The following is a 23,302-nucleotide window of genomic DNA, read 5'->3' as shown; positions in this document are numbered from 1 at the left end:
GCTTGAAACGTTTTTGATACACTCAAACACATATGTTTTTTCAGGTCTAAGTATATATAAAATGATATAACACATATATAACACTTGTCCCAATCAGACATTTTTGTTCAGTCTGTGGGAAAAATCTATTATCTTATTCTTTTATATTTATTATTATATTTATTATTCAGTTGTTATCTATTTTTTTATCTAAATGTTTATCAAACAACTACAAGAAATATCATATTTTTGTTTGTATGACAAAAATGATTTAATCTATTTTCGGTGGGTTTTAAAAATGTTAGAAACCATCATACAAAAAAAAAAAAAAAATACAAGCATTTGTATAAATGAACATAACCTTTCTGGAAACTAGCCCCAGTGTCCCCTGTGTAAGCAGCATAATATCAGAGGATACACATATTGGATGACTGCTACTGCACTTATTCAGTCAGTGTAGATTACGTCTAAATGAAGTGAGGCACTGTAGTTTGTTTCCGTGCAAAACTTTATGAATCATTCAGTCCAGCTGCTGCCTTTTTTTTTTGGAATGAGACATTACACCCATGTATCTCCAAATGACAGTAAAATTTCTGGTCAACAAAAAACGCTGAAGTGGGGGGAAAAAAGAAAAGACACAGAATGCAGAACTTAACTGAAATTACAGTATACGTGATTGAAAAGCAATGTTAATGAAGTGTTGCTTTGGGTGCAGTTCTAAAAGAACATTCTGGACAGGAGTAGAAAGGAGGCGGGAACCTGGCGGACAATCAAATTACATTTTAATGAGAAAATAAAGACAAAACAGCGCGTCAGCCCCTCACGGACGACTGACGAGCACAAAAAACCAAACACAACTAAAACCCAGGCCTGTTCCTCTCTCGTCCTTCACTGTCATCGCTCCAGTTTTATATCCTTCCATCTCCTCCGTGGGACTTGAGACCGGTGGGTCGAGCAGGTGTCGCTCATCTCCAATCACTCCACCGGCCTCGCTCCTGTTCCCACGGCCCTCGGCCCCGCCCCACTCGTCACAGAGTATTCTTTTGCTCTTTTTTGATAATGATTCTTGTCTGTAAATGTAAAAACATGGATGACTTTTCTGTTGTTTACTTACCCTCATGCTGTTTCCAAACCTGCTTGATTTTTTTTAAAGTGGAACACAAACAAACATATATTGAAAAAAATGTCTGTGTTTCTTGTCTGTACAATGGAAGTCAATAGGGTCCAATTTACCTTCTTTAAAATATCACTTATTGTAAGGTCTCATTTGTTAACATTGGTTAAAATGAAATAACTGAGCAATATTTTTGTTTAAAATTAGTTAATAAAAATACAATTGATCATTGCTTGTTTATGTTTGTTCACAGTGCGTTAACTAATGTTAAAAGATACAACTTTTAATTTAAAAAAGTGTACTTGTAAATGAAATTAACTATTAAAAGCTGTAGAAATATTGTCCATTGTTAAAGCAGTTCATGTTTCATGCTTTTTTAATGTTAACAAATGAAACCCTATTGTAAAGTGTTAGACATTTTTATTTATTCATTCATTTATTTTCATAGAATAAATTAAGTCATGCGAAATGAGGGTGAATAAATTTTCATTTTTGGGAACTATCCCTTTAGGAGATACAGTATATTCACAATCAACATATGACCTTTGGTTTTGAAGAGATCCACAGGTGTTTGTCAAAGAGCCATGAATGAAAGCAGTCACCGCTGATGGAAGTAGCATAGTCATACTACTAATAATTTCTGTGATTACATAAGCGTCAGCTGGTCAAGACAGATCGCTACACATAGTGGCATCTTCTTGGATAGATAGCTAGATAGCTTAGCTATTTACGTAGGGGTAGAAAACATGTCCGTTGACAAATTTGCACGTGGCCACCTCCATTCAAACCCTATCCTGGATGCAGCCATTAAACTTTCGAGTGCAGACCCTGGTGTGAGAAGCTCCTGTTAGGGGGTAGAGCCCCATCCTGCAAGGAACACAGCGATTAGATCTCTCTCTGGTCTGAGATATCCGTCTGCATACTGTCAGCCTCACCTTTTAATGCGGCTGATCTGCTTGCACAGGAAGGATAGGTACTGAGTGAGCTTCACCATTGCAATGATGAGCGTGCCCGCCACCAGCGTGCATGTGGGCCAGAGGAGAGAGCTAATGATGGCCCCGCGGCCATAGAGACGTGTCAGGAGGACACTGTCCTGCTGCTCTGAGGGGTCATAGTAACACAAAACCTGTTGGTGCGTCTTCAGTTGCTCTGAGATGTTCATCACAATGCTGTGCATCAGTGCATGATCCTTGCGGCACTTTGGGATGTAAAAACACTGCAGGGAAGAAGGAAGAGCACTTTATAGAAAGTGTTCAGTTCAGTTTGTGTACTACACTGTATAGTGGTCATTTATCATGCTCAGAAACATACTGTTGTGTCATCCTGGGGACAAATTGTTAAGTGGTGATTTTTAGATAATTACATATATAATGAAAATTACATTAACAGATGATTTGTAAGGGTCACTTGTATGTCCACATAGAAGCAACGAGATGAGGTAGGATTAATGTCCGCAATCACCTTTTTTTTTCATTTGTTTATTTATTTGTTTATTTATTGCTTTTCTATAGTAAATCTTTGTACATAAAGATAAAAAAAAAGACATATGAAACTTAATGAATTTGGCAATGTAATTATAATTTGTCTGGGAAATAAAATTGTAAAAAAAAATATATATATATATATATATATATATATATACAGTACAGACCAAAAGTTTGGAAACATTACTATTTTTAATGTTTTTGAAAGAAGTTTCTTCTGCTCATCAAGCCTGCATTTATTTGATCAAAAATACATGAAAAAAATTAATATTGTGATATATTATTTTAATATTACTTTAAATTATCATTTATTTCTGTGATGCAAAGCTGAATTTTTAGGATCATTATCACATGATCCTTTAGAAATTATTCTAATATGATGATTCATTATCGAAGTTGGAAACAGTTCTGCTGCTTAATATTTTTTCAGAACATGTGATACTTTTTAGGATACTTTGATGAATAAAAAGTAAAAAAAAAAAAAAAAAGATACTATGTTTGTAATAACAATATACACTACTGGTCAGTAATTTGGGGTCAGTAATTTTTTTTTTCTTTTTTTAAATAAAATCAATACTTTTATCCAGCAAGGATGTGTTAAATTGATAAAAAGTGATATAGTAAAGAAAATATATTATTAGAATATATATTATTAGAATTTTTTTTTGAATAAATGCAGTTCTTTTTAACCTTTTATTCATCAAATATATTAGACAGCAGAACTGTTTCCAACACTCATAATAAATCAGAATATTAGAATGATTTCTAAATGATCATGTGATAGACTGGATGTTACATGTGACACTGAAGGCTGGAGTAATGATGCTGAAAATTCAGCTTTGCATCACAGGAATAAATTATTTTTTTTAAGTATATTCAAATAGAAAACTATTGTTTTAAGTTGTAATAATATTTCACAATATTACTGTTTTTTCTGTATTTTTGATCAAATAAATGCAGGCTTGATGAGCAGAAGAAACTTCTTTCAAAAACATTAAAAATAGTAATGTTTCCAATATATATATATTATGTTTTTATATATTTTTTATATTTTTTATTGCCAATATATTATTAAAAAAATACATTAAATACATATAAATTAAAATTAAATAATATTAAATATTAAATACATGTAGTTACTTGGATACACCTCTTCTATGATGAGCATATATTTTTTACTTATTTATTTGTTTTCATTAAAATTTATTCTATTTTAAAGTTATTTTGATATTTTCGGAAGACATATCAGGGTGATGCAACGGTCTGTTATAATAAAAAAAGAAACAATATTGTTATTAAATATTATTATACTATAAATATTAAGTAGTTTGGCATTTTTATTTTAATTATTTATTTACGTATTTATTTATTTAAAAGAAATAATGATTGAGATCATTCAAGACATACAGTACAGACCAAAAGTTTGGACACACCTTCTCATTCAAAGAGTTTTCTTTATTTTCATGACTATGAAAATTGTAGAGTCACACTGAAGGCATCAAGGGCTATTTGACCAAGAAGGAGAGTGATGGGGTGCTGCGCCAGATGACCTGGCCTCCACAGTCACCGGACCTGAACCCAATCGAGATGGTTTAGGGGTGAGCTGGACCGCAGACAGAAGGCAAAAGGGCCAACAAGTGCTAAGCATCTCTCGGGGAACTCCTTCAAGACTGTTGGAAGACCATTTCAGGTGACTACCTCTTGAAGCTCATCAAGAGAATGCCAAGAGTGTGCAAAGCAGTAATCAAAGCAAAAGGTGGCTACTTTGAAGAACCTAGAATATGACATATTTTCAGTTGTTTCACACTTTTTTGTTATATATATAATTCCACATGTATTAATTCATAGTTTTGATGCCTTCAGTGTGAATCTACAATTTTCATAGTCATGAAAATAAAGAAAACTTTTTGAATGAGAAGGTGTGTCCAAACTTTTGGTCTCTTCTGTATATATGTTTTTTTTTTCCACTGGGTAAAAATAATTACATTAAAATCAGATTCCCTAAAATAACAAACGTGTATTTTTTTCCTTTACAGCATAGTGTCACAGAAGAACTGCCACTGCATCACTATTCACAGGTAATGTGATATATTAACGCATTCTCATCCCAAGGCGTCATATACTGACACTCTTGACATTTCGTCAACATCCTACGCATATGGCACCCTCTAGCGTCAATATGAGACACAGATTATGGGTTAAGGTTAGGGTTAGGGTTAGACCGCTAGGAGGCGCCTTCTGTCCCATTTTTATCTGCTTCTAATATTGACGCTAGAGGGTGCCATGTGCGTAGGATGTTGACGAAATGTCAAGAGTGTCAGTATATGACGCCTTGGGATGAGAACGGTCTGGATATATCGGCTTAGTAAATGCATATGGTTAGGTGTGGTGTACCTCAGGGTGGGCCTCATGGGCCTCCTCATTGTATGACAGCTGCAGAACTTTGCCGGTGAAATTCAGACTGACATATACCTTAAGACAGGGAAACCTGGAGCTCTTCCTGCACTCTGAGCCGCAACTGTAGCTACAGTTAATCTCAGCAACTATACTGTAGTTCAGCACTGTGCAGTTTGAAACCTCTGTCCAAACGCTGAGAGGAAACAATGTGCAGAGAATAATAATAAAAAAAAAGGTTAAGAAATAACCTATAATGGCTAAATATGCATTTATCATACAGCATGAATCAAGATTGCTGATTGTGGGTTAACAAGCTGCTGGAGAACTAGCCCTGCAGTTAGGTAGATCCAGAGGAACAGGACTGAGCACACCTGATTTAATGTGAAACTTAACCTGTGAGGAAGTGTGATCTGTGAAATTGCTTGCTACTGAGCTTTTCTAAGCATGTTGTTAAAGGGCATATTGGAGGTAAAGTAAGAATAAAATCAAAGCTGGCAAAATTTTCAATGCATATTATTTCAAGGAACAATGTAACCATAATCTTACGTCCTGAAAATAACTTGCTCCGAAACAACGTTTCTTTTTCTGCTGACATCATCAATTCCTCTCACTATTTATACCTCTCTCTTCTAGCTGGTCATATGAAGACCAGTTGCTAAGGAATAAAATCAAGTCCCTTTTTCTTTAATATGCTGTTTTACTTGAAAATACAACAAATTTACAGAAGTAAACTTCAATTTTATATTTTGTGGATTGAAATGACATTTCACGGTGACTTGCAGTAATATTCTCAGTGAAGCCAGCCTAAGGAAACAGTTAAATCCTACAGTAATGTAATTACAGTAAAATTGACATAATGGATAAACACCAAAAAACTATATGTCAAGAAACAGAAGACTACAAAAATTGACACAGCAAATTAAAGTCTTGAACATTTTGCTAATTTACTTCTAAACATAACAGGCCATTAAAGACACCCATTGCATCAAATTCTGTAATCAAAGCTGCTTTTATTTTTAGCCATTGTGACACAAGTATGATATTTCCTCTAGGGTACATCTTGGTGATTTGGCCCTTTGTTGTGGAAGCCGATTACATGTTAGTGTTTGTCTTTGTGCCAGGCCTCTTGTCTCCTCCTCTCCTACTCTATGAATAACAGACCTTGTGTTCTTTGGCTCAGCTGCCTCTTTAATTGCATTTGACCTCAGTGTATGCCAGCTCTTATCTGTATGCAGTCTGTAGTGGGTCAGTGGTGTTTGTCTCTACAGGACCCAGTTCAGCTCCTATGTTGTAACATTTGCTCATCTGTGTGTTGTAGTCAAAAAAGGGATGGAAAATGTAAAAGTTTGGTTCATTGTGGACAATATTACTAGTGTTTTACAGTGACTGATTTTATGGACAGTTCATGAGCAGCTGAGAATATGAAAAATGCATTTCTGTTCAGAATAAAATTGACTCTTTTCACAGAATGTGCAGAAGCATTTCAGTAGCAATTAAAATCATACATTTATCTTAAAAAAAAGGGAAAAAAAGGGAAAAAAACTTTATTTTAATGTGCATTATTTAACTCTGTACTGTGTGTTAAATGAGGCTGAATTAAAGGTGCCACAGGATGCATTGATATAATATTTTAAATTGTTCTCTGATGTCCCAAGAGTGTCTATATGCAGTTTTATCTTTATAATTAAATAATTTTTTTATAGCTTGTTGAAATTGACACTTTTACGGCACGAGCCAAAATGAGCTGTTTATGTGTATGTCCCCTTTAAATGAAAATGAGCTGGTGCTCCCACCTCCCTTCCCAGAAGAGTGTAGAGCTTCAAAAGCTCATGCTCGCTGGCATACTGGTGTTACTGTTTAACTGGTGGTGACCATGTTATTGACCTCACAATAGCTTCCAAACACAATTTTTAACTACAACATTCCCATTCATGGTCATTCTGGTAGCAGATGAAGGCAGCATTAGTGTTAACAGGCAGAGACAATGCTAGCTTTAGCAATATTAGCCTTACAGAGAGCCAAGAAGTGCTTTTGGAAAACAAAATATGATGCGCATTGTTAACTTTGTCTGGAGTTTGGACGTTTGCACACAAAGCGTTGGTACTGATCCTTCTTTCACAACTCCAGCGCTGAACTGACCCTCATTTGTGAGGCAGTCCGGCATAAAATGATTAACACAAACATATAGGACTTTTCCATTTTTGTTTTTAATTTTTTAAAGGACATTTCCTTTGAAAATGAAATGTAACCATTGTGTCCTCAGCGGTCTATGGAGACTCCTATGTTCGGTGGTGCATCCTAACACACTTTTAGTGGCTCTTTGGCACTGACATTGTATCTACAGCAAGAAAACAATAATGGTGGACCTCAGCTTCTCACTCAGGGCTGTGTACTGTATATGCTAATATCACAAATGGTGGGACATTCCCCGAGTATGTTGTCATGGTCTGGAACTGCTCATGTGGAGAGACTGTTTATGATGTTAATGAGTGAGTGGATTGGTACCATATAGGCTGGCTATTTTCACACACTCTGTTCAAACACCTAGTGATTTTTGCATTCTATGGCACCTTAAAAAAAAAAACAGCTAGTAAGCTGGTGTGAGTGTTTACTGCTGGGATCGACTGTTATTTTGATATATTTTTCTTGTCTGACTGCCATAGTGTATCTATCTAAATTTTTCGCAAAAAAAAGCAAAAGTGGATTTTCCTTTTTTATGTTGCTGTTCGAGCAAATTATAATGCAAAATAGTATTTGCTCTATAGAAGTTTATTCTGCTTTAGTTTACTTCTGTGTTTCAAATTTGTGAAATGTGAAAAGTGTCTATAGCAGAAATGACAAACATATGTGATGACAAATATTAATGAGCAGAATTGAAAAGCATACAGCATAACAATACAGAATATAGTAGAAAATATAAATATAAAATAAAGACATTGTGAATGCTTTTGATTAGATGTTTGTCATAAGCAAAACAGAACAGAACACAAATTAAATAGGATAAAACTGGACTAAATTGAATATAATATGTAGAAAAAATATGAGAAACACAAGCATTTAGGAGAAGAATAGAATAACTAATTAGAATGGAATAGAGTTCAACCGATATGGTATTTTTCAGGTCTGATGCCGATATTTAAAAATCAGGGCAGTCAATTGCCGATATATGATGCTGATTTTATTTTTTTATTTATTTATTTATTTTTGCTGATTCCCCTCCTCCTCTTCATCTCATAAAATCTAACTTTTAATTAATAAGTGATACAGAAAATCACTTATATTAAACATTTATTGAACAACACAAGCCTCTCCAATCAGCAGAGGTGGAAAGAGTACAAAAATATTCTACTCAAGTAAAAGTACCATTACATTAATGAAATTTTACTTAAGTACAAGTAAAAGTACCAGTCTAAAAATCTACTCAAGTAAAAGTAAAAAGTAGCTCATTTAAAATTTACTCAGAGTAAAAATTACTTAGTTACATTTTAACAGTGGGAGGAAGTCAAAATGGGACAGGCCAAGGGTGTCAAACTCAGTTCCTGGAGGGCCACAGTCCTGCACAGTTTAGATATAACCCTAATTAAACACACCTGATCCAGCTAATCTAATCATTTAGGTTTATTTGAAAACTACATGATATGTGTGCTGGAGCAGGGTTAGAACTAAACTCTGCAGGGCTATGGCCCTCCAGGAACTGAGTTTGACACCCCTGGGATAGGTCTATTAATCTCAAACTAGTTGTTTTTAATTAAAGGAATCAGTTATTTAGAATAATAAAACATTTGGGCTGTTACCAGGCAAATCATTATCAACAAACTCATCTTTTAATGCAGAGGAAATGCAGAAGATTCATTGGAAGTGGCATTTAGATGTATTACACTGTTTAGTGCAGGACAAGAATGCATTTAACCTGCAGTTACAAATGCATGAATAATGTTTTGATATACAAGACATAAAATGTTGAATACTCATTTGAAATGATAAGAAATTATTTAAAAAAAATCAAAAGATACTTTAAATGTGAAATTAAAATGACCAGTATGTGTCAGCAAGTCACTGTTAATAAGTGAGTCATTGCGATTGAACCAAATCATTTAAACGGTTGATTCATTCAGGAACGAAACACTGTCACGTTGCTCAGAGACGCAAAACTGTGCTTTGGTGGCTGTGTTTGGAATTATTTTCTGTTGTAGAAATAGAGCTAAAAAAGGCAATATGGTGTCTAAAACGCAAGTCTCTTAATTAACTTGTTTACTGAACTGTTATATATATATATATGTATGTATATATTCATGATGATTTTTGGAGGAAAAGATGGTATTCTTTGTGTGATTTTGATTTAATATATGAAATTATATAACTATGTGAATTTTCTGCCCCTTTATCTTTAATTTTGTGATCATTCTAAATGGATTTTAGGAGACTGAATCACACAGTGAAAGAACGCACTATAAATGCGCACGCACATCATTAAAACAAAAATAGCACACTCCTCACCACGGTCTTTTTAGCTAATTTGTGCAAAACCTCTTGCTAAAATGTCAAAGCTTCATTTTAACCACCAATGCAACGAATTATTTAGCTTACCTCTACATTCTTGCGAAGGGTTGATGTCTTGTCGAGATTTTATAAGCTGCTAGTTTGGTCTTCCTAGGCAAGTACAGCTTACACTGCATAATATAGCATACATATTGCCAAGGGTTCACTTCATTTCCTTCGAGTTAAACTTCAGAATATGACGGGGTTTCGTTTTCAGTGGTGTCTGCACCACTAACGCCTGTTTTGTCCGTCTGCATCTTTCTTGTGACTTTAGCGCCAGTTTGCCCTCCTGCCCATTATTTACTGACGTAGTTTCCAGGGAGCGATTTATTTTTTTTATTTTTATTTTTTTTACTCAGTAATTAATGTGTTTTAAAATGTAGCGAAGTACAATACTTCAAACAAAATATACTTAAGTAAAAGTAAAATTACACATTTAAAAAATTACTTTAAAAAGTATTAGTACACAAAAAAGCTACTCAATTACAGTAACGCGAGTAAATGTAATTCGTTACTTTCCACCTCTGCCAATCAGTGCACTTGTATAATATTAATAAAGTGTATAGGTGTATAAGTGTACATATGAGTTAACTGTAAGTGTTTGAGTGCATCCGAATTCAGACCACCTCCTTCAGGTAGTCTCGGGTTCGATACCACGGCATGCTACCGGGCTCGCCTGACAGCTTTCATATTAGTGATTTTTCATGCGAACCGTGCCCTGTTTCAAACTAGACTGCCAGTGTGAAAGCCCCCAGGGTTATGCATGTAGAATGACAATCTGTTTGCTGCAAGAGGCAGCATCACTTGTTCCACAACAAAGCTTAGTTGCTTGCAGATGCTCCTGCCTATAAATTGGCGCTATCAGCCGATGATGATTAAATGCAAAAATGGCAAAAATCGGCCCGGTTAATCGGCCGGACGATCAATCGGTCAACCTCTAGAATGGAATAGAAAACATTACAAGAAACAAGTGATTTAGGGAATATATTAGCATATACATTATCTCACATATATTTTAATTTAGAGATTTTTAATAGTACTTAGTCAAAGTCAAAATTCCAATGTTTGGTCACCAGTGTAGAAATTTTAAATGTATTTTTCATAATTACTATTAATTTCAAAGTTTTGAATGGGGAGAAATTACTGAATGCCCCTTTCATTCTGTGGTTTCAGTGTAGTTTTGTGACTTTCTGTTCTTGAGAAGGTTTCTTTACCTGTCTGAGTAAGAGCGCACCATTGTGATGCCTAGCACAAAGTACATCAGGGCAGAGAAAAGAATCATGCTGAGGCCCAAGAGAATGGCTCTGTCCTCTCCAGCCTTTAGCGCTGTGATTGTCATCCTCTTTTCCAAAACATCATACTCACGAATCTTCTGATAAATGGTCCTGCTTGAGTGATATAAAAATCACAAGACACGCAAAGAGAAAGAAAAAGATGTACATTAATGAAGGCATGGTATGTGCCAAACTCAATAAAACAAGATATTGCTTCAAGAAACATTTCAATGTTCCTTATCAGATAAAAATGTTTGATGCCCAGGTTGAATTAGGTTTAGTTCAGAAGCCCAAATGACACGCAGATATTCCTGCTACTGTCAAATTGCATAGTTACTGTGAGTACAGTGGTCAGAAGCATTACAAATTAACAACCCACTTCCTGTGATTAGTTTACGTCAGAATCTAAAATTAGTTTGATCATTAAAATTACATTCCCTCATACTGCTAAATTAATGTAAAACGGCAGTTCTGTTATGACAACTCTCGGTGGGATTGGCATGGTAATGTTTATGGAAAAGTTAATGTTTTTGGTCTTGGCGGAATAGATCTGCTATGCTGATAGCAAGACTTGCAACTGCCAATACATCCACAATATGCTGCTGTGAGCATGTAAGAAATGTTGCTGCTGCAAATATAACATACATGAAATAACCCCCATATAGCATACATGAATCACCTCGTAGCAGATTTATACAGGCGAATTAGGAAAGGTGGAGGGTTTCTGAAGCAAACTGCTACGGTAAGCCCTAGTCATATATTTGAATGCTGAGCATTGAGCTAATTGGCTACCGATACAGGAGAGAACCTATTAGCTGTGCCATGTAATAATGATGTCATTAGGTTGGATAGAGTTAGACCCATCGGACTGCGCCATCTAGAGTTTCATGCCAGAACTCTGTATGTATACTTAATTAAAACTGCTAGTAATAGTGAACAGATTTCCATGCATTAACCAATTTGTGATGGATCCGTTCTAGAATGATGAGAGTAATTTTTATTCAGAAGTTGCATATTTTCTAGGGATGCAAGTGTTGGTTGATATACTTTTTTAGATTATTATTGTTGTTGCTGTTGTAAATGTATCAGTCACTGTTGGATATTTATTTGTGCATGTCCATTTCCTATATTTAAAATTTTTAATTTACTTTTAAGTCACTCATTGTTCTCTTTTATTTTTAAATACTACTAATTTAATAACATTATTAAAGTAAATATCCTTTTTTCTGTTCATTATAATGATTCACTTTTAGCATTTTAAACAATTGATACAATTTTTGTTTTGTGTTATTTTTTATTTATTTAGACAAATTAGCATAGAAGTTTTATTTTTGCCATTTATCGGTTATGGGCTGTAACATGAAAGAATTTCATATCTGCACTTTTTATATGTATTTTTAATTTTTGTTTATATAATTATATATATATTTTTTTATTTAATTAGATTTTTTAATTCATAACTATTTTTACAATTATTTTATGACCATATTTTATAAATCTGGATTTAAAATAAACATGAAATCAAGCATGCAGCCTCCTTACAGAGACCTTAAAAAAATTAGGTTTAGCATAGTGCTGTAACAGGTGTTTTAGTTAGTTAGTTAGTTAAAGTCATTGTACTTTACCTTCTCTCACTTCCTGATCCTTGAGCTCCTTTGCTTCCGGCCAACAGAAACATTCTCCCAGCTATTCCAGTATGTGCGGCTCTCTCTGAGGCATTCACAAAAGACTGCTGGGACGACCTGACAGTAAAAGCACACTTAGTCAACCATGTGCTTCTCTCCACACAGGCTGGCCTATTAACTGTTCCCAATATGAAAAGAGAAATGCTCCTTTTTTATAATATAACCTAAAATGAACAGCCTTTGGAGAGGGTGAAATTTTACAACCATAGTACTAAACAAATGACTCCATTGGGGTGGGTAAACATAGTAAAGTTCAAAAAGAGAATCCACCAATCTTCAAAAAAAGAAAAGTATTTTCTATAATCTTCAGCAGTGAACGAAGTCCGTCTCACGCGGTTTGAACCAGTTCTCCATAAATATGACTCACACCAGGCACTGAAATAAGCATCTGCTCCTTAATTTCCTGCCTGTTGGTTTGTTATTGACTATTCATGGGCTGGCAAGTGGCAGGGTGAAAAGAATAATGAGAAAAGTGAGCAAGGAGAGGAGGACCATTCACAGGATTGATCCTTTTCTCCAGCCCCAGCGGAGAGAGTAAGTAAGAGAGGAAAGAGAGAGGGACTGCCGTTCAAAGCCTCCTCCCTTGCACCCTATTGCTGATTGATGTTGATGGAGAGGAGACACAGGTGTTTTGGGCCATATGTTTACGAATGACTGACTGCACACTCCTGCCCTCAGATGCTATCCATTCCAGGCTTATCACTCAACATGTTCTTTTCACAGAATCTACCATGTGCTTAAATGTCTGATACAAGCTAAGCTTGTTAATTAAAAAACGAAATTTAATTCTGCATTTACACTCAAAAAATGTCTTGGCCTAAACTTAAATTTAATGTATTTCAATATCATACAAATTTTGTGCCCAGCTTGACTGACCCAAAAAAGTTCCACAGCAACATTTTATCTAGAATGAAATGCATCAGTGAGCAAATCTCTGCCCTGCAGTTGAGAGCTGTAAATGTCTATGATGGGAATATGCCACATATCATTTGTTTGTGTGTGCTGAATCTCTTGCCTATGCTGAGTGGGGTAGTTTACAGGGCGATGAACTAGATATGAGGCAAAGGCAGACAGGACGCACTGACCCAAGGAAACCCATTGTCCCCACTGCCCCCTATAAACACCTGCCAAAACTGCCAGGGCAAAATGAAACGGAGAACCACATCCAGTGTTTTCTGGTCACCTTAGCTGGGTAGATAATGCCTTGCAGAAGCCAGATGTCTGTGGCTAAAAACCACAGACATCTGGTTTTCACCCAAAACAGCTGGAATGTTCATCAAATGTGGCTGTGCATAATGGGATTTACTAAACCCATATTGTCACTTCAGTGATTTTTGAGTCATTGTTGATGCTCCACATTAGCTTGGTGGGAAAAAATCATGAAACAGAGGCTGGCTTAAACAGTATTGGGGAACAGCCAAGGTGTTTTTTTTTTGTCTCCAGTAGTGCAACAGTAGTTTAGTTTAGTCTTTTTTTTCAGTAAAAAGATACTTCCAAAAACGTGAAATGTTGCAAATGGCATTGCATGTGGGGTTAATATTAATATTAATGTTTTTATAGTGTCACTATTATGCCTCTGTGGAGGAACGAGGGAGCACGGAGAAAGCACAGGGGAGTCAGGAGACACACACGCAGCACGAGGAGCAGGCGTTTAAGACAGCACGAGGAACTAAGAAGAAACACTTTAAATACACAATAACTAATGGGACTAAATGGGGAATACCTGGATCAAATGATCACAAGGACAGGAATGGGAAGGGCTGATTAAGGGAATAAAATAAACATGGATCACGTGGCGGGGAAAACATGCACAAACTGTTTCATTATGTTTTAGTTGTATTTATTTGTGTCTTCATCAACACTCAGGTAGCAAAATAATTAAACATCATGATTTATTACTGTTTTCATCTCAGCAAATTTTTGTTTGCATTAATTATTATCATTATCATGTCTTGCATTTTAGCATTTAGTTTAGTACACAATTAATGTGGCATCAAATTGTGGCTTTAATGACAAAAACAGAGATAAACTCCAAAGGACAACATCACTGATAAGGTTAAAGACTAGCTAAATGAAATGTTCAGAGCTGACTGAAACAATGGGTCAATCACCGAGCCCATGTAGATAACCTTAGATATGCAATCAATTGCTAAATCTTACATTCGGAAAGAATAATAATGTGTCACTCTCGTTTCATACAAACACAACTAGAGCTGTCTTGCATTTTAGTTTGTGATTGTTGAAAAAGTTACATTGGAGGACTTCATTATTAATATTACTGCAATATTATTGCAATTCTTGTTACTAGGCAGATTGTAAATGAACTTTGTCAAGTTCCTGATTACCCTTTTAGGAGTGTATTTTTGCGATAATAACCTTTGGATGTCAAGTGTTTTCATAGTGCATCACGGTAGGGATCAAATACAATTTAAAGCAAATCAGTCATTCTTATCTGTGTTGATGATTACAAACTTAATTAGGTAGAAGGATTGTCACCCAAAGAGGGTAAAAACTCAGTGCTGGTTAATCACAGGCTATTTACAGGGTTGAACAGATCGCTTTTCATGCTAACAACTCTATTCAGTTATTGTTTCAGATCTTGACAACTGTTTCTTTTTCTGCTAATTTACTGCTCTCATCAAGCAAACACAATTAAATTTTAATGGAGCATTTTCAGGTCTATTACTCTAATGATATTTCTATTTTGGAATCTTTCAGCATTATCTAAACACATGCATATGGAATATAAATATGGTTTATTTTGCACAGCAAATGCAAATGTGTGCAGACAAACTGTAGAGAAAGTAGTGCATAGAAGTCTATTTATAAAGCTGAATTAATTATTTACTGCATATAAATGGCTGCTGAGGAAATTCCCTGACCATTTACATTAAGAACTACCAGGGATATAAAGAAGTTTTATATGGGGTCAATCAAAAAGTTCAGGGGTAAATTGGGTTTATTTGTAAAGTGCCTTTCTCTGCCTATTTGCCATGGCATCATTACTTATTTTTATTTAGATTAACTGATGTAAATAACTGAAACAAAGATAAAATAAATAAAAATTATATATATATAGGGCAGTGTTATATAGTTATAATACTGATTGTTATTTTTTTTTTTTAATGAATGATAGGAAGCCAAATGTTGTGTCAGTTCAATGCACTCTTTAGTATCAGGTGCATTAGTGTTTAACTTTGAAGTCTGAGCAACTGAAGATATTCCTGTGTTGAGAAACGTCTCTCACGAAGCAGATGGTGCCGGTCTAAGGGTCCTAAGTGTGAACAGGGTGTGTAACCTGAAGACTTTGGTGTTGGAAGGTCAGTGTCTCTTTAAAGGCTCCACGGCAGCTGGAGTCCGAAATCACCACAGCAAGACAGAGACATGCTTCACATTGTACAATGCGTGATTTACAGCCATCACCGCCACGATTAGCTTTAAAAGTATGAGTGGGAAGAAGAAGGGGGGTCTGGAATCCTGTGCTGGTGGGTGTGTTTGACGAGCAAGTGCTGCTGAACTATCTGTTGGGTTGTAAATATGTGTTGAAAGTGTGGCTGAGGTTGAAGGAACAAAATAGAATGTCTTCGATTGGCATCATTGTTATTGTTTGTCACAACAGGGCAAATGGGTCATTTGCAGAGCTGCGTGTCGAAAAGATGGTGTCTAGATGATATCATTTATTACCGCAGTAAACACATCCAAGTAACTGCCTTACTCACTTTAGGAACGTGGTATTTCAAGTGTGACACCAGCTGGATGCTATTTTAGGATCCTGATTCAAGAAGAACAGGATTTAGTTGAACACGGTGATGAGTGTCATTATTTGAATGTGCCATTACTTAAAGAGGTCCTTAAAAATATTTTCTTGAGCAACAAAAGGATCATGTGTGACTGAAGACTGTAATAATGGCAACTGAAAATTCAGATTTGCCTCACAGGAGTAAATTACATTGTAATGTTTTTTCAAATAGAAAACAGTTATATTAAATTGTAAAAAAAATATTTCATATTATTACTGTTTTTTTTAATGTATTTTGTAATTAAAATAGTAAAAATAGCACATAAGACACTTCTTTCAAAAACATTAAAAAAAAAATATTACAGACCCCAAACTTCAAAATGGTATATATATCAACTGGGGCACAATCAAACATGCTCAAACCAAAGCTCCTTCCTATGAGTCTGTCAGGTCAATAAATGTCTTTCTTGTTCTCACATGCACAGCAATCTCACTTCTTCTCTCACACCTTCAGTGTGTTGATAGATGAGTCAATGGTGGAGCTTTATGACCTATATTTCCTCTTGTTCTACATTGTGTTTTATTCTGATCTGCTTACTTAGCTAACAACTTTTTATAATTGATTATACCACACTCTACTTGCCACCAAAGACATCCGTTTCAGGTCAGAATGCAAATATTTGCTCAGCATTGAGAGAGTGGGCAGCAAAGCTAATTTCTTTTTTCCACATCAAGACTATAACTGTATTTGGTCAGTCCAATACATTGGACTGTATTTCAAGCTGTTTGTCTGTTGCACTGCATTTAGAAAAATCACAAAGGCTTCTCCGGCAGGTATGACAAGCGTCACGTTCAGCATCAGTCATAACATGAGGCCAGGAGCACACACCAGCAGATTATTTAATAAAGCACACTGACTGGTCGTGAAAGACTGACGTGCCTCTCTTAGTGAGAGCGTAGCCTGTCTGTTTGTCAATACTGTTTCGAGTGAGAAAGCGGAGTGCTCTCGACAGCAGCCATCAATTGGTAAATATAAAACTTGCTGTTTTCCTCCAGCTCTGCCACTGGTCAGAGATCCAGTCAGCAGACTGTTGATCACACTCACAGGCTCAGTGACACAGCCGCAGCCACAGGGTAATGACACCTAAACAACAGGAATAAATCACAGAGCAGGGCCAACGATACCCGCACAAGGAACAAGTCATGCTGCTATATTTGAAAAAACAGGAACTGATAATACAACTGTTTTGCACTTGCACTCAGATGTAGTTGTTGTAAAATACATACAAGCAAACATTTTTTCTAGGACGAAAAAACAAAACAAAATAGATTGATATGCTGTTTAAGTAATCTGTTTAATCAGAATAAATTTATATATACTTGCATATACTGTATTTGTTATAGAAATGCCGCAAAATAAACACAGTTCAGGACAATATTGTGGTAGAAGAGTAATGTGTTGATGGCAAAACATTTGTATGTGTGTGTGTGTATTTATTTGCATATGCACATAAAACATGCTAGAGTACTGTTCAAAAGTTAAGCTTGATGATATTTTATGTTTTGAAAAAAAAGTATATGCTCATCAAGGCTGCATTTATTTGGTTAAAAATACAGTAAACCCACTAATATTGTGAAATGCTATAAATAATAATCATAAATTTGAAAAAAATATTTTATTTTTAAGATGGCGCAGCTAATTTGTCTTCAGTGTCATCACAGTGTTCTTCAGAAATCATTCTAATATGCTGATTTGATCCATTATTATTAAAAGTTTTATTTTTTTGATTTGCATGTTTGTGCATTTTTAACAGCCTTTTCCCCCATTTATTCAAAAAATAGGCTAATATGGAAAGAAAAAAACAATGAGTTAACTTTTAATTTAACAGGTTTTATATATTTAATTATCTGATTTGATATGTGTCAGAACCCATGCTGGCTGCGTCTGAAAGCTTAGGATACTGACTTGTTGACTCGTTGCATTATCAGACAATGACTTTGAAGGCAAGAATGAGCTTTGGTGATAACTATATTTTATGGCTGCCCTCGACTAAAGATTTTTCTGGTCGACTAGTAGTTGTTAATTTTAAGCAATAGTCGACTAATCACACGTTTATTAATAAACCATTTAAATCATTCTAATGAGCCTTTAATTGCCTACATAGCCTAATAAGTGCTGTAGTGCACACATAAAGCTTGCCAGGAGTAATGATGACGAACATGTCAGGGGAAAACCGTAAGATTAAACTGCATAAACATTTTAATAATCTATTGATAAACTAGTGTTTTCTGTGATTTTGGCTTAAAGATGCAGTAAGCTATTTCTGAGAAACGCTGTTGAAAGTGGATCGAATCGAGCACCAAAACACACTTGTAGCCAACCACCAGTAAGGGGTGTGCCCAGCAGTAATAGGGGAGGTGCCTGTGATGAATAGCATGTTTCTTAAATTTGGGGATGGAGCTATCAAGAAAGCGTGATTCTTTTCTCTCCGAAAAGGTAGAAAGCACATCTTGTTTCCTTTCATTATTTTACAAAAGCGCAATGTTTTGTTGTTATAGTGAGTGGACACAAATAAATGTAGAGGCTTTACAGATTCGAAAGATGTATTACTCTAATCTGTATGACCAAAATTATGTAGTATTTTAAGAGCAAGTTACTGCACCGGCGCCTCCATCTGTCATGCTGTGAACGAGCAACTGTTCAGACACTTGAATAGCGCACATTTTTCTAGGTTAACATTAGATTGAGTTAACATTGAGATTGTATCATGTTATGTACCTAATATATTTGTTTTTGCATTCACACTGTTTGTTTTAGTACACACTTAGCATTTTATGTTCCAAAATTTTAGCCCATGGTCAAAATAACTATAGCATTCCATTGATCAATGGGTCTCTGTTTGAGCTCGCAAATGCACTGGAAAATTACATGGCTTAAACTTAATAACAGTGCCAGCTACAAGCAAAACAATATCAGCTGAGTCTGTGTTGTTGAAAGTCCCATGTTTCATGGTCAAACAATGTCATTTGTCATGACAAATAATAATCGTGCATGCCTAGTTTTTGTAAACAATGGTTTTTTTCAAAGCATCATAACTTTGACGTTTAAGAGAAAATCCAGACTGAGTGAATACACCAATCCACTTAAACAGATACCAAAAGGTATACACGGTGTTATTGTGTGTATATTTTCAAAGACAACGTAAATATATGGGTATGGTCCAACTTGACTGATTCTGATCGTAGTGGTGGGCCACTTGAAACAAATGCCAGGTGTCAGGGATCTAGGAAGGAGGACCCAATTGCAGTGAGATAAGGTTTTATTGACAAGACAGACTGATACTAGAGGTAGTGAAGTGCACAAAAGATACCACAACAGGAACAGCTAGGGAAGGCCACAGGGAAGGCTTCAGGAAACAACTGGCAGAATACTTTGGCAACTTTGGCAGAGGGGGCAGCAAGACCAGGTTGATAGAGAAGACCACACCATAGAGCAGAGCTCAGGAACTTGTTGACCACAGACTGAGACAAACCAAATGCCAGGCAGGTAGAACCGGGGCAGGACACATGGGGACAGGTCAGGAACTCGAACACAAGACAGGACAAAGCTCCACAAAAACACAAATTAAACTCGAGACAAGGAAAATATAAGCCAATAAAAGGTTAAGTAGCAAAATAAGAAATTACCAATTTAACCAACTCCAAATAATCAAACAAAACCAAGAATCAAGACTAGAAAAACTAAATAAATATTATGAATAAAAGCAAAAGGCAATAACAAACAAATTACTAAAACAAGGAGCAAGACAAGAACATGGAATTACAAGGACTAGACAAGGGCACAAGACCAACCAGACAGGGAGACACGGGCAAAAGACCAACCAGACATGAACATATATTTAGCCACAGAGACAGAGGGGGTGATAATGACCACAGACCAGCAAACACAAAAGGGTAAGGTGCACTAGAAATAGGGAGGAAAATAAATGAGGGACAGGTGAGCACAATTAGACCAACTAGGCTAACAAGAGGGTGTGGTAAAGAGGAAACAAGGAGGAGGGGCTAAGGAAGCACATGGACAAGGAAAACAAGGCCATGTGCTGAAATAACATAGACACAAGAAAGAAAAACACAAGACAAAGTGTCAGTGCAAACCCTGACACTAGGGTTATTTTTTTGTTGTTGTCCCAGTTCAGCCCTGCATGTGAAGTAAATATCTTTAAAAAAAGAATTCTGTGTGGAGTATCCCCTGGACCCCCCTAGTTGAGGCAAGTTCTCTATTCATGCAGTGTACTCACCTTTTTCTTTTTTTTTTACCCTTATCTTTTTGCATCCCTGTCTATCTAATGTTCTGTCTGTCTGGTCTGTGTTTCTGTATGTTTTCAGTTCAGATTTTTAGTTGCATTGCCAACATTTTCATTTTCCCAAGTGCAGACAGTTAATAATCATAATAAACAAATATAATAATAATAATCATCATCATCATGATGAATTTAAATGTATATCTTTATATTTTAAGTTATATTTTAATCATATTTTTTTACATTGTTTTATTCATTTTTCACACTTTTTTAACATATTAATTGTTCTTTAGATCGATCTATCTATCTATCTATCTATCTATCTATCTATCTATCTATCTATCTATCTATCTATCTATCTATCTATCTATCATTTATTTACATCTATAATCGCTATTGTGGTATCATTCAGTAGTCTCTTAACTTTGCCAGGGTCATGTGTCAACTCATCTTAAAAACTCAAATCTACACCTGTGGTGCATCTGTTGTCTTTATAGTTACATAGATTCACAGCCCGTTAGAAAGCATGATGGAGTCGTGACACCCCTGGGTGAGCCCTCTTCTCTCCCATGTGAGCAAAGTGCACATGGATTTGCTGCCTGCTGGCTAAAACAGGGCTCTTGCTGAAGGTCAGCTGGTGGGCCTTCACCAAATACAGGTCAAGAGGTCAGAACAGGAATTCACGCACAAAAATACACCAGTGTAACAGCAAAGAAGCATATGTTTTATGTGATAAACTACTGTCTTTGGATTCCTTGATGGTAATTTTAATAAATCAAGAGGAAAACGCAACCAAAACACAGACCTGGGTTGCTTGAAGGGTCTGCTGTAGTATTCAAGCAATCCCAGCTGTTTTCAAAGCCTTAAAGGGGGCATAACACACATAGTTTCACCCAATCTCAGGTTAATCTTGAGTACCTATTGAGTAGTAATGCACCCTTCATATCTCCAAAAAGTATTTAGTTTTATCATATTTATAAAAGAAAGATACAGCTTTACGAGTCTCTCCGGACAAAGCCGAGCTCCTGGAGGCGCGCCTTGGGCGGAGCTAAAGGGTGATGAGCACTTGAACGCAGAATACCAACAAAACAGACATTTGTTGACGTTTCACTTACCGTTTGCAGTTCTGAATCATGACCAGGATCTTTTATAGCTGGGACTGCTCTATCTTTCAGTATCAAATGATGTGCAAATCCAGCATAGAGCTGGGTCTTGTTTATAAATGATCCGTCAACAAGCATACTTGTAAAACTCCGTTGCTGCCCTGGAAAAATGAACTGTATTCACTGTTTACATAATGCTGGGTTCTTTAGGAAGTTGAACAAAATTATCGTTCCCTTACAACCAAAAACACAATTCTTTGATTGGTTGCTGCCGGATGAAGCTTGTTGATGGGCGGATCTTGCTCTCACTCCGGACAATATGTGCGCGGGTGGTTTTTTCCGGAAGAAATACCCATATAAGGAGTTCCACCCTCGTCTACATCATCAAGAGCCTCGATCGGAAAAAAACTCCCAGAAACTTGTACGAACCTTGAAGTAAGATTTTTGGCACAGAAATTCTCTGTCACACGTCCAAACTGTTTTTTGAAACTTTGTCCATGCTTAGCATAAGAATCCAACTCTTTAACTGTGTAAACAACTATGAATGTATGAAACAGCATTATACCCACACCCCCAATACATTTTAAATAAACAGGATGCAATTTAAACATTAAATGAAGGATAACGCCTCAGTGTCTCAAGGCTAGAAGTTACATCTCTGTGGATGTTTACTCACACCCCCCCCCCCCCCCACCACCACAACCCCTCACACAAACTGTCACCCACTAAAGCAAAACCATTTTATAGATGTTTAAGGAAAGTAAAAAATGTAACCAACAACTTATCCAAGATAAAGCATGGGTATCATGAATCAAATCAAACTCCTTGCACTTGACAGACATAAATCGAGCCTACCTTCAGATGTCTTTGCTCTTTAAGGATAACATGGCTGATAATCCCAATCCCAGCAGGTGACTGTGTCTGTTAGTGGCAGTTTCAAATTTTATGCAGATATTCTGTAGGTTAAGCCTGTCTGTGAGGAGCACTATTAGTGAGAGAGACGTGCTAACTCTGAGTGTAAGCCCGTGTGCTCAAAATGTTTCAGATAGCTGCTGGTGCAACAAGAGTGACAGGCATAATAGACTCACTAGCTCTCTCATGCTCAAAAGTGAACATACACACATTGACACAGTCTTTAGAGTGAACATTTGTGTAAGTAGATTATACCGTGGTATATAATATTTTTTGGTATATATTGTACCATGATACTAAATGGGTATTGACATGGTACTTTGGCAAGGGAAATACAATAGTAAAGTACCATTTAAAATATGTTTGTTTGTTTTTTCTCCAGTAAGCATGCAAGAAAAACTGATCAAAAGTGATGATGAGGACATTTATAATGTTACAAAGATTTCAATTTCAAATTGCTGTCCTTTTGACATTTCTGTTCATCAAGGAATCCTGAAAAAAAAGTATTATCACAGTTTCCACAAAAATAATAATAACAAGAATATTAAGAACTGTTTCTTGACCATCAAATTAGATCATTGGCATGATTTCTGAAGGATCATGTGACACTGACCACTGAAGTTATGGCTGCTGAAAATTCAGCTTTGTTAATAAAGGAATAAATTACATTTTGAAACATTGAAAATAGTTATTTTAAGTTGTAAGTATATATGTGCCGTATACCTGGGTTTTATTTAGTCACCTTCTCAATCAGCTTTTAAGTTTTTTTTTTCTT

At 35.8% G+C, this 23,302-nt stretch overlaps 1 protein-coding gene across 3 annotated transcripts; it reads right to left on the bottom strand.

Annotated features, from left to right (window-relative positions):
* Nucleotides 1–1,818: 1,818 nt before the first annotated feature.
* On the bottom strand, nt 1,819–22,676 carry LOC132119399 (calcium-activated potassium channel subunit beta-2-like). 3 transcript variants are annotated; one of them, XM_059529307.1, is made up of 6 exons: nt 22,471–22,676; nt 12,413–12,529; nt 10,728–10,901; nt 4,972–5,167; nt 2,029–2,309; nt 1,819–1,960 (listed from the first exon to the last, which is right to left on the bottom strand). In XM_059529307.1, the coding sequence occupies exons 2-6, from the start codon at nt 12,463–12,465 to the stop codon at nt 1,876–1,878; spliced, it is 789 nt and encodes a 262-aa protein (XP_059385290.1). In that variant the 5' UTR covers nt 12,466–12,529; nt 22,471–22,676; the 3' UTR covers nt 1,819–1,875. The 3 variants fall into 3 exon arrangements, with proteins under 3 accessions (XP_059385290.1, XP_059385291.1, XP_059385292.1); XM_059529308.1 differs by having other exon boundaries at nt 10,728–10,898; nt 22,471–22,675; XM_059529309.1 differs by lacking the exon at nt 1,819–1,960 and having other exon boundaries at nt 2,025–2,309; nt 10,728–10,898.
* Between the last annotated feature and the right edge of the window lie 626 nt (nt 22,677–23,302).

Source organism: Carassius carassius, chromosome 38 (assembly GCF_963082965.1).
Source record: "Carassius carassius chromosome 38, fCarCar2.1, whole genome shotgun sequence".
Classification (NCBI taxonomy): Eukaryota; Metazoa; Chordata; class Actinopteri; order Cypriniformes; family Cyprinidae; genus Carassius; species Carassius carassius.
The sequence above is the reverse complement of the archived record's forward strand: the minus strand, read 5'-3'. Positions and strand labels throughout refer to the sequence as shown.